At 35.0% G+C, this 12,753-nt stretch overlaps 1 protein-coding gene across 5 annotated transcripts in view; it reads right to left on the bottom strand.

Moving 5' to 3' along the window:
* ESYT2 (extended synaptotagmin 2) overlaps positions 1–12,753 on the bottom strand; it is a 91,605-nt gene that overhangs the window by 17,045 nt on the left and 61,807 nt on the right. For 3 of the 5 annotated variants that reach the window (XM_074868456.1, XM_074868465.1, XM_074868490.1), the window contains 7 exons: positions 9,515–9,635; positions 8,770–8,946; positions 8,274–8,356; positions 6,941–6,989; positions 6,146–6,235; positions 5,520–5,615; positions 2,548–2,649 (listed from right to left, as the gene is read on the bottom strand). In XM_074868456.1, the coding sequence (XP_074724557.1) occupies positions 2,548–2,649; positions 5,520–5,615; positions 6,146–6,235; positions 6,941–6,989; positions 8,274–8,356; positions 8,770–8,946; positions 9,515–9,635 (718 nt within the window). The remainder of the gene's footprint in view (positions 1–2,547; positions 2,650–5,519; positions 5,616–6,145; positions 6,236–6,940; positions 6,990–8,273; positions 8,357–8,769; positions 8,947–9,514; positions 9,636–12,753) is intronic. The other 2 variants (XM_074868472.1, XM_074868482.1) reach the window with 1 other exon arrangement.

Genomic DNA, 12,753 nt, shown 5'->3' with positions numbered 1-12,753 from the left:
TCAACTTACTGGCCATCTTCCCTTCACATTTGCACCTGCAGTACACATCTTTCTTTTTTCCCCTATATTATTATTTCAAAGAATTTTAAAAGTCAAAAACAAACCTATGTGATCAATTATAAAGGCGGGCAACCAATGATTCCTGGATATTGAACATGTCTCAATTCCTCTGGAATCATAGCAAGGATAGGCCAAGAGGGACATCAGCTGGGGCAAATATGTTTAAGCCAGACTTCAGGTTTCAAGGGAAGGAGCTGCAGGTCCATGAGGATGGTGGCTGAAAGGCTGGGTGGGAGGAGACTAGGAGAAGAAAAGGGAGTATTCAATATAAAAAGCCAAGAAAAGGTCTTGCCTTGGGTGACAAAATTGTCTTGCTATGGTTCTGAGTGCCTATGCAGTTATAGGAAAAGGGGACGGGTATCCAAGAACGATAATGATAACTGGCACAGTGGAATTCAGGCTAGCATTTTGTAACAGCCAGTGACATTTGCAGAAAATCCTAATAACAAAGCCATAAATTACACTGCAAATAACAAGCTGGTTTTTTATTAAGCCAGATACTAATTCAATATGATCTGGAGTATGACTCATTACTTCTGTGACTCACTAAGTCTTGCTTGGGTTAAAATGGAGCTTTAGAAATTTCTAAATCTGTGAGCATATCCTCAGTTGATAAGCAGAAGACAGTCACTGATCTGTAAGAGATGATTTAAAATATGGATAATTTATATGTCATATAGACACCAAATTAAAAGAAAAATTGTTATGAACTAATGATAACGTATCATAAAGCTAGTGTTACTCACTTTCAGAAATTATACTAAGAATACTATTCATACTCCTTAACTTCAAATAAATCAGATTTAGATGGGTAAATGTCTGAATTAGGTGTCATGAATCTAAGTTCTCAGCAGTCAATAAAACTGTGTAGAAAGGAACAGACAGTACTCAGGACATTGAATTTTCCTCTCCCTATATAAAGTGAGCCTGCTTTTTAAACACTCCCTCCTCCGCGAAGTAACTCATGTTGCATATCAATGTAACCATACATCTGAACTTGCAGGTGCGAATGTTTGCATAATACCTTCTGTTTAAAGATGCCCTGAAAACAAGATGCAGTTTAATGACTGCTGAAGATGATATTATTTCTGTGGTACTATAGTCCTCTCCTCTCTCCTGGCCTCCAGCCATAAATCTCCTTTGCTTGCTGCAAGACTAGGACCCATGCAACTGCAGAACAAGGCAGTCAACAGTGCTGTTGAAGGAAATCCAGATCTGGCTATCTTAAAATGGCTGCTGTCCACTCTGACTCACAAATCATTTCAGGGATTTGGAAAGTTTTGTCCAATGTCTAAATAGATGTTGATATATGTAGATGACATGTCCTAATGCAAAGGCCCTAAGATCAACAAAAAGATCAGGGCTATACTTTTTATCAAGCATTTTGATTCTTTAAAATTATTTTTAGGATGTATCTAGTATTTTTATAACTAAAAGAAACAGCAACTACTTATCAGTTTTAATACCAAGGTAACCGAATCATAGCTTATGAACTGCATTTCTTATTTGTTAAATTTTAATAAAATTTGTTAATGGATGTACCTTTTTTGATACTTTAAAATTAATTTCTACACAGAAACTAACTTAAAGGACCACAGAAAATGGTTTTGTTGGGATTGGGGGTGGCAGGGGAGAAGGTGTTTTTAAACCAAAGTTTATGATATGAGCCCAAAGTAGCCAGCCAGCAACAAGTTTATCTGCACAATCCACAGTGGCATACCCACCTCTCTCCGGCAAGAGAGTTCTTATTCTGAACAGATTCTTATTCTTTTTGAAGATACCAAGGTTGTGTTTGCAGATTTAAGTGTAAGATATTCAGAGACTCATTAGTTTGTAGTAATCTTGTTATGTTAAATTCAAGCAAAAAATATTAATTGGTGGCTCTCCCTAGCCTGCGTTTCCCTGACTACAGAATAATTTGAAAAAAAGAAAAGGAGCTTGGGAGTTTGCAAAACAAGGAGCATCATGGAGTGAAATAGAATTTACAAGGGAATATATAGTTTGGGGAGCACAAAGAACCACACCCATTTTTAAAGCAATACTTGAACCAATGTGGAGAGGTTGCAAGTTCTTACAAACATTGAGTGCATCACCTTTTAAAGAAACTACAGGGATGTTGGCTGTAATATTTATTAGTTTAATTTCTTTGCAATAAAAGCCAACAATTCACCAGCACACAGTGTGCTAGTATAGGATGCATTTTATTTCTCAGTGAATCAGCAATTTAAGTTAAATGTAAGAGCTTTTACAACAAACTTGGGTTTTTATCATAAAAAGTTAATTACTTACCCAATGATATGCTGATCAATGAAATTTAAGTAGCCTTTAAAATGCAATAAAAATAGCACAAAAACAATGCACACTTGTTGAAACCATGCAGCAAAACAAATTGCATGCTCTCATTCTACTAGAGTGAGTGGCTTTAGTAGCACTAATCCACACTCTGGCAGATAAAAGGTACAATATAAATAATACCAGAGAACTCACAAATAGTGCTCTATAGAGTGAGGTAGTGTTTTCACAAAAGACTAGTCCCGATGCTCTCCTCTCTTTTAAGTATCCACACCCAAAGTTTCCCTCGTAGATACTCTTAGGAAGATGGAAATGGAAGGAGAAAGCAGAGTGATGGGATTGTGGCAGAATGAATGCATAAGCAGCTTTACTACACAAAAAAGTTAAGGAAAACAGTCAAAGGATTCCAGAGAGAACAGCAGATAACAAAAAGTAAGTAAATGTTTGTCATTACAAATAGTTTCATCTAGTAAATGACTTTCTGTAGCGCAGCAAGGTGAAAAGTTTTTGATTCTTATTTTTTATTAATTATTCAAATATATTAACCCACTTTCCAAGTTTACTCTTGGTAGTTCATATTTATACGGCGGATCCAACTAAGTAAATTTAGAGGCCAGCATTCTACACCTTCTCTATTTCACTTGAAACATACTTCAGCTAAGTCATCCCAGTGTCTCAGAAATACACAACTCATGCATTTGTGCAAAAGAAATGCCTGTGCTGGGGATTATCCACTGTAACTCAAACAAAACGAGGCTAAAGACAAGATCTAAAATGTACCAGTGATAAGCATTAACTTAAGAAATCCATTTTGAAGGTAATAAAACATACTTATTCATCTAGAAAATATTTTAGCTGTAACATTAAAGTTGTGGGCAAAAGTCTTCAAAACTATTAATAAGGATCAGTGTAATTTTAACACATCATTCCCTTTGAACTTTTTGTTCCCCATAAGTACAAGCAATCCAAAAGAGCGATTAATTTTGCTATTATACTACATGACCCCTACCACTGAATATGAACACAACACAAGAACTGCCAGCAGACTTTCATGTTTAGTCTTGTAAATGTTGTTCCATATTAGAATCAAATGGACATAAAGCTGTATTCACAATAATTCATTGTGGCTTGTCTAGCAGATCCATGATATTATCTAAGCATTGTCTTTATAGAATCTGTAGGAATCTTTTCATTTCCCCGCATGAATAAGTCTTCCCATGATATTTTTCCCCCCACCTAACTGTGAAGCCTTTTTGTATCTGGTTTTGGACAACTTAAATTTAACACAGTATTGGATTACTTCATTGTTGTAAATAGAATTTTCAAGTGTTCAATGATACTTTCTATCATATTCTTTATAACACATTTCTGGAAAGAAAATGACTCAAAGTTCAATACTGAGTCATTTGGAGCAACTGCTTTTCTGTGCTGGTAGAGCAAGGGAAAAAAAAAAAAAAAAAAGAGTGTTAAACAGGTCCCACGCTATGACCATCCTTATTCTCAATCCACCCAGGCAATCTTGTATTGTAGACAGAACATCAGACACAGCAATAAGAAATTTGGGATCCTGCTCCCAAATTTCCTAACCCATCAGCTTTGTGCAAGGAACTTCCCCTTTCTGTGCCCTACAGTTTAGAGGTCAGGTTAGAAGTACTGATTAACACATTGAAATTAAAATACTGTCCTCAAAAGTAGGTAGAACTCAAGACTTGCAGCCTAACCTTTCTGAAAGAGGGAGACAATGTTACAGAATGTTTGTTTAAAACAGGAAGGGAAAAAACTAAACTTGTGACAATGCCTCTGAGTATTTGCTGGAGAAGCTAATCTAATCTAAGGAAGCACAGCTGTATGGAAAAAAAAATTGGAAATTGTGGGTGAGGGAACTTTGAACTATTTAAGTAAGAGACTTAAATGTATTTTAACAAATATATTACACTTATAACAGTTTCGGTAAAATACGGTAGTCAAACAAGAAAATACAGAAATGTCATCTAGTGCACAAAACAGATGGCAGATGGACTTTTTCTGTGTGCTGCAGTATTCTGAAACTGATGTTAGGCACACCATAATTCTATTCTATTTTTGTTTACTCTGTACTAGAGTAATTCTACTCTTTTTCTGTGAAGTTACAGAGTTCCCCTGAATGCAATATAGTGAGGTTAAAAAGATAATGCAGAACTCTATTCCAAATGAGCTCCATCTTTTCACTTTCAAAATAACCTATAAATACTACTTCCAAACACTGCTCTATACACCCTGGAGCAGACACAAAATCACTAGTCAGCGATGTAAATTGTTTAAGCTACTAAGGTTTCATTTGTTAACACTCTGATGCAGCATTTTAACTTAAATTTGAGTGGACAAATTTACAAAATGCATGCAAAAAAAAAAATCTGAGCTTTGAAAACTTTATTCTCTGACTAGTATTTTAGTCATCACTTCCAGAATTTCTCATCTAATGGCAATGCTAAAACCCATTTATGGTAGGGTTTACTTCATTACTGCTATCACTTGCAACCAGGAACAGTACTTTACTAACCTGAAATAAACTACAACACAGTCTGTGCTTGTCATAAACAAGCTGCTTCACAGTCCCATAGTATAATCCATATAATGACAGAACCATTAATTTTTTTTGTTTTGTTTTGCACAAGCAAATAAACAATACTCCAAATTACAACCTGACAGAAATCTTGTACAAGTATTCTGCCACTGTAACATCAACTGCACAGTATTAATTTCATGATGAGGACTTCAGTACCTTCAAATCTACCACAGATACCCTAAACCAAAGCAAGCAAGTTTACCTGAACTCAAGAAAGTAGGCCTTTTCCCAGTTAGTACCTTAAAATATCTCATGCTAATCCCATACTATTTATGGAAAACACTGTGCAATAAAACCATGCAGCCTTTCAAGTCCAGGAAAGGAGCATTCTTTAAAGAAAAATCACACTGATTAAAGAGTGATGTTTTATTAAATATATATCTATAATGCTATACTATCAGAAATGTGGACCTTACATTACACGTTTTGAAAGGAGAGAAAGTATAGAAAACATGGCATAATGTGCGTTAGTAAAGCAGTGTGCCATACTACCAAGCAAGACATGCTGGAAGTACGCAAGAGATACCCATGACAAAAGGGTATCCATCAGAATATAACTTACGGGCAGGTTTCTTGCTGAGTCCAAATAGAGAATAAGCAATGCAGAAGAAAGCCCATCATTGGCTTGGTCTTTATCAGCTCTAATGCTTGTTAGCACCTAAACCAAAAACATACTGTAAGCCTTTCTGAAAAATCAAATAATATTATTTCTGTCTCATTCCTGGAAAATATTTTAAAAACATCTCCCAAAATGCAAACATTCACACATGTATGCTATAACACATAAGAAATAAGTTTAAGACTCATATAGGTATTTCAAACCCATTTTTTATGGAAATTTCCACCCCCTTTCCTTATTTTTTTTATTTTAGATGGGACAAATTATAATATCCTATCCAGCTTTATCTCCCAAGCTAATGAAATGTTAGCTGATATTCTCAAACCGTAACATTAACAGAAAAGAAGAGGACACAAAACCATTTTAAAATCCCATGCCACAAGAGTAGATTGACAGTTATGACTGGTTTGAGATTTCTAAAGACAAACAACTTGGAATGAAATTACAGGTTTATCCAAATTCACAACAGCCAAAAAATTAAATTACTTGCATACTTTAAAAAACCCACACAACAAAAAACACCCCACAACAATCAAGATTAGGATAAAAGTAATGTGTTCCTTTAATACCTTGTCTAGATTTTCAGCAGTTGGCATCAATGTGAGCCATTCCAGTTTTAAATGCAATTTTCCTTTGGACACTTCATCCAAAGTAAACCACTAGAAGTTAAGCAAAGTAACATGAAATAATCTGACACCAACCAAATATATGATTGCAATTGGCTCTTCAGGACATTTAGGAAATGCTAAGATCTACCAGAAATCTCACAGAGCCAAAGTCTGCAAAGCCTGAAAAAATCTGATTCACTGTTTAAAACGTCCTATTTCACGCTAAATATTACAACACAGAGTAACAAAAACAGCCATGCAAACCTCTATGTTATATAGTAAAAGCATTTTTAAAATATCAAGAGAATTCTTTAAGTTCTGTAAAGATGTTCTGGAAATACAGACCCTGTGTAACAGTACTATAAAATCTCTCTTACATATAGGACAAAAAATAGTCTGCTAAGTCTAATAATAGTTAAACTGGGTACTTAACTATTCTCCTGCAAGAAAAAGCTCTCACCAAATATAAAAAGTACTGGTTTTTGCATTAACATACTAGTAATCTTAAAACCCCAAGACAGAAGAAGAATGGCATAATTCTTCAGATTTCACCATTGGTGAAATATATCCCTTAATATATCATATTAATATATCATATATCCCTTAAACCACTGTATCATCAGGGGATTTATTTCTATAGCATTACGGATATTAATGCACATACAGGAACTATCTCCAGGAAAAAAATAATAATACTACAACAACAACTACTTACACAACATGGTGTTTTTAACCCAAAACTTACTGAACACTTACCTCATCTAGAAGACGCTCCTTCTCAACTTCAATTAAATCTATCATCAGACTAGAAAGAAGAAAAAGAAAAAAAAATAAAAATCAGTGTTTTAGCCAAGAAGGAAACAATCTAATACAGAGCTCAAACCCCACCCTGTGCTTGCTGAGTATCGAGGCTTCCACTGAGATCAAAAGAACAGAATACTATTCTTTTAGCCCCTAAGAGAGGAAGAAGTGGGGAATGAAATGGCTGAACAAAGATGAATGGCAGGATAACAAAAAATATGCCTATATTAGAGCCCATTTTGTAGCTACGAGGGCAACTGGCACAATATGGCTCACATACATATGACCAAACTCTCAAAACAGTGACCACATCCAAACTACCCACTGGAAATAGCCCCTGGACGTATGCTATGACCAAATTCACACTCTGGCATTGTCTGGGAGAGTGCTAGTTTACACAAGCTAAAAACGCACCAAGTAATCTGCTAAAAATTAAACAGGGCAGACACCTGCATGCCAGTGCATGAACGTTTGTCGTGGCTTTTTATTTTATTAGTACTGATGTACACATTATGCCACTTTCCCCCCCACCACTTCAGTGTAAGATTAGGGAAGTGCAAAGAAAAGAAGCCTTTGTACTACCTACTTCTTTATTTTACTGAGAAGAGAAGTAGGTACTGTTGCTCCTGTAAAGAGAGAAGGAGCTGGAAAGATAAGGGAGTTCTACTCTGTATGGAAAGCAACAATGGGAAGCTCCAAAACTCTGCAAGAAATAAAGGTGACAAATTACTGGAGAAAGAAGCTGACTAAAACCCTGAAATGTTTATGGGTAAACACTAAAGGTAGGCCTATGGAATCTAAAAGTGAGTAATGTTTGCGAAAGCATTACAGCCAAATTTTTTCTTTAATCAATTAGTTAAGAACAGCTCTTAGAGAAAAATAAACTGTGAGATACCCATTTAAAAACTATGAAGATGAAGATACAGAGTGATAAAGCTATATTAACTTTGCCTGATGAAATAATTAAGACTTAATGCTAGCTTACAAACATTAAAGCAGGTAGGGTACAATTTTTTCTGGATACCCACAATACTTACCTTATTTTTTAAAAAAATATGTAAACATATAGATGTGTATATATACACAAAAGCATATTTTTATATGCATATATTTACATATATGAAGTAATTTGGGAACTACTTACTACCATAATTTTTGAAAGATAAGTAATTCATAATTACAGTAACATAGAACTACAACTGCAATAAAATTAAAATGAATAAAAAAAAGACTACATCAAAATATGTCATCTCTTTTCAATACCTACAAATGTATTTTCCATATTTACCTTCCCAGGAAGTCATCTTTATCTGGATCTTCATCAAAGAGCTCAATCTCTAGCTCCTGTCCTGGATGTTCATAAACTAAGGCCTGGAAGTACAGTAAGATGGCCCTGTCAATGGTAAAACTAACTAGCTTTGTTAAATGGCATAGTAACAGTAAAACATTGAACTGCAGTGCCTCTGTGTATTAAAACATATCAATAAGCAAACGTTTTAAAAAATATGTAATTTAATGAGTAGAGCAAGTATAAGACCTTTTCAGATACAATTTGCTAATGCTGGCTTTAAGAGACTAGACTACTTTTCAGAATTACTGATGCTAAGTCTAGACAAAAAAAGTATATACATCAATGGAGAATTTCTGCTTTGTTACATAACTTTGGGCTTTTAGAGGGAGGCATCTAGAAGCTCCTCGAGGAAGGCCCCAGAATATCATCTTTAACAAAAGAAACTTTAGAAGACAACTTTACAGAATGCACAAGGTATTTTTATCGGTTATACCTCATAAACTTCATTCCATTTTGGATTGAGATTTTCTTTGATGACCTTGCTTTGGAAAATCTGGTTGCCCACACGGATAATTCCGTAAGGATCTGACTTTCCTTTGACAATCCCTTTTAGGTAAGTATCTTTCCCCTCCAGGTCCTGAGCTTCAATAAAGTGTATCCTTAGAACACCCTGAAAAAAGAAAAGATGAGTTAATGTAGTAATCTGAAAGCTTCCATGTCATCACAATTTATGCAACATATGTTTTATAATTTCCATTGTGATTTTCTTAACATGAAACTTGGGACACACTGTAAATGGAGGGATATCAATGATTATCCACACACACAGCAGACTTAGCACTCAAGAGATTCCCGAAAAGAAAAACTGTCAACAATGCCAGTTATATCAAGAAATGCCATGCTACTGGAAGTGAGTAGCAATAAATAGTAACAACTTTCAAGTGAAGAGCACTAAAGATAACTTACAGTGATAATATATAACATATGATACTTAATTTTTTTGTCTATACAGCTGAACTGTATTTTAGCAAGTAATATGCTTAAGATTCTAGCAAAACAAAACTATCCTCTCCAGAAATTGTTTATAAATTAAATCAATTAAGTGACTGGATTCACAATAACTTGTACTACTGCAGTAACTGTATTTAGAAATTCACATAGACGTGCATATCTTTAACAGTTACTACTACAGAAAAAATTAAATGCCAAATTATTAGTATTAACAGAAACATGCTTACCTTTGGTATAGGAAATCGTAACTGAGCAATCTGCACTTCACTGACAAGGGGGACTGTAATTCTATTTGGAAGGACCAGGTAGTTGGATATTATATCCAATATTATTGTATCTGATAAACCACTGTTGAAGAAAATAATGCTCAGTTACTTCATGAGAATTAAACATATTATGTCACAGTAATATACTCCTTTTACTGCTTAACAACATAAATACAGTAAAAATTTGCTTTTTTGGGGGCTGGTAGGAGACACATCTTTTTTTTTAAACACTTTTTCAAATAAAGGCTTCTTGCCAAAACGGCCACCAGGTGGAAGCAGCTGACACTGAATAGCAGAAACCACAGAAATGAATATAAAGTTCTCATTTCCCTGTCACCAACTTCCCCCCTCACCCCCGTCTTTTAAAGACACCCAGGGTAAAAGGCTATTGCCTAAGTCTTCTTGCTTTCATTGCATATAACCAAGCATATGTTAACCGTTAATCTACTTCTGTATTTCAATAATGATTTAACTGTCCCTGAGAGTTTGGCTAACCATTCCTGTACTGTTATGAAACAAGTTGTCCTCTTGATCTGGGAGGACCATCATTTAAAACAGAAACACAAACATGCTCATGGCTGAGTAAAATATAGCCTAGGGAAGCAAAACAGGTTTTCTTCTGTCAAAAAGGGAGTGGCAGTACAATCACACTGGTAATGAATCATTTAAAAAACCCATCCCCATACCCCTCCACAAACACAGAAAAGAAATATTTCCTAAGCTACACGTTTGCCCAGTTTGGGTCTGAACTGACAAGAAATCGGTATGTTCTCAGACCAACACTACTGGTTACACACATTGCCTACACTGGCAAAAAAGGCAGAACTGGAGTGGTGCAATTCACCATATAAGTCAAGTATCTAGGAAAAATTTAGAGGTATGTACAAAAGTTCAGAGATAAAATTATAAAAATACTTGAGATATTCTGAACTGCAGGTGCACTCTTGCTAAAGCTGGTGGAACTGCTTCAGGGATGAATGATTTCTCCTCCTAAATACACGTACGATTCTTTTACAGTCGTTATGAAATTAAGATGCAGAGAATGTTTGATTACTTAGAATATTTTCACTTGAGTGTAATCACCTTCTAATGTTTTTTTAAGACTGAACCTGAACCTGCAGTTGGGAGTAGCTCTGACTCAGCAGCTAGTGTATTTATAAAAACACAAAAGCTGCAGTGAAATGTAATATATATTACATTTTCATTTGGGAAGAAAATTTCATGGTGCGCAATAAACATATTATGGGTAACAGAATTAATCCATTAAATACAATCTGGCCCATTTCAAATTCACTCTGATCTTGTATGCGATCTTGTATGCCAGAGACTTGCAACGTGTACAGCCTGCATCCCCTTGGCTGCCCATTTCCACTGTAAATCTAGATGAACTATGATACAGGATAGAACATGGCTGACTTTTTAATAGCATCCAGTATAATCGGAACAGAAGAAACAAGATTGCATTAAGATCAATGGACAGGTCTGTGCAGACCCCTGCTTATTCTCTGAAATAAGCAGCAGTGGAAAACATTAAGATATTTTTCAGAGGAAGTTTCTTCTCCACTTCTGTGAGTTAATTCACATCTGTCCTAAAGACAAGTCTTCACTCCCCTTCCTTCCTTGCAGAGCTTATCCAATCACATGTACAAAGATTTTCATTCTACATTACACTGAATCCTACAAAAATTTATAGTTTCAGTAATTCTTAAGACAATTCCTTTGAGAAGAAAATCATGTTATTTGAAAATAAGTAGCTTCCTTTAGTCATCATTGTAACATGTTGCTTTTCAAACTTTCAGTTCCATTTTGCTAAACATCAAGTTTTCAACTTATGTATGCTAAGCTTTCTCTAAAATGAGACAAGAAAATAGAACTGATTAGTTTGTTAGGGTTGACTTTAAAAATTAAGAGAAAAACGTCTCAACATCTTAATATTCAAAAGAAAAAAAACAAAAAGGCATGCTGAGATGATGGTATCAAAATACAAGTCTGATGACAAATTTCCAGTAGAGAGATCAGATAAATTTAGTTTGTTCCTGCTTCGGTTAGTGTCCCTACCTGGCAAGAAGAGAAAGCTCTGCCTGTATGTTCAATTAAGTGCATGCCTTAAGAACAGATGATTAATGGAGAAACTAACTGATCCAGGTCAGAGAAAGCAAATGAGCAGTGCAAGATAGGCAATGGTACCAGAGCTGCCTTCTCAAGTGTTTAGTTAAGATCACATACATTATGAAATAAGCTATAGGCATAAATAAAACCATCCTAGACTAGCAAAAGGTTCAGAGATTGACTAATGATCAAATGGAGCTACAGCAGATCTCCTTAAATAAGAAAGAAACAGCCTGAAGCACAACACAGCCCAGTCACTGGGAGGATTTGTAATCCTTCATGCTAGGACCAAACCCCAACTCTGTGATTCCAAAGGTCAGTCTCACAATTTTATCCTAACATAAATGCTTGAATTTCACTAAAACATTTGAGAAATGAATATGAAAAATGAGTCAGCAGTAACGGAATTTCACTGAATTTTACACAGAGAAACTGGACTCAGTGGAGGTAGCAGATATCCTGTCTTTAAAAACAGGGAGATGAAAAAGAATACCAAAGATCATAAGTAATAAATTAAATGAATTCTGGAACAACATGACACTTTCAAGCTGTTTAAAACTTACCTAATCAAATACTAGCCAACTGGGATGCTCCCAGATGGAAAGTATTTTTCATGAATACAAGGCAAAAATTACAGTCTTTTTCATTATTTTATTACTTAAACTAAGCGACCTGATCTATGGAAAACAGACAACTCACTGATCAAGCAACAGAGAAGGAACTATCAACTGAAACCCTTATGTTGATGCATCATCAATAGAAAGCTTCTTAAGACTGTAAAACTCTAAGTCATTGATTCCAAGTATAATTATTTTTCTAGTTCACAAAAATCAGAAAAGTGTGAAATCCTTCATATAGTTTATCATAGTAAGGGTTTCAAAAGCTCAATTTCATGGGAGAAAAATAATTGGCAGTCACCTACTGTTTTGTATTGCTCTCTGTTTAGCTCTACTTAATTTTTAGTGACAGAATAACCAGCTATGTATTTTTCCTGCATCATCTTTATTCATATTGCAGAGACAGCACATCTCTGACTGCATAGAGTATTTTTAGTGTATCTCAAGCAACCATAACATAATTCATCTTCCCAT

This window comes from Strix uralensis, chromosome 1, assembly GCF_047716275.1.
Source record: "Strix uralensis isolate ZFMK-TIS-50842 chromosome 1, bStrUra1, whole genome shotgun sequence".
Lineage (NCBI taxonomy): Eukaryota > Metazoa > Chordata > Aves > Strigiformes > Strigidae > Strix > Strix uralensis.
The sequence above is the reverse complement of the archived record's forward strand: the minus strand, read 5'-3'. Positions and strand labels throughout refer to the sequence as shown.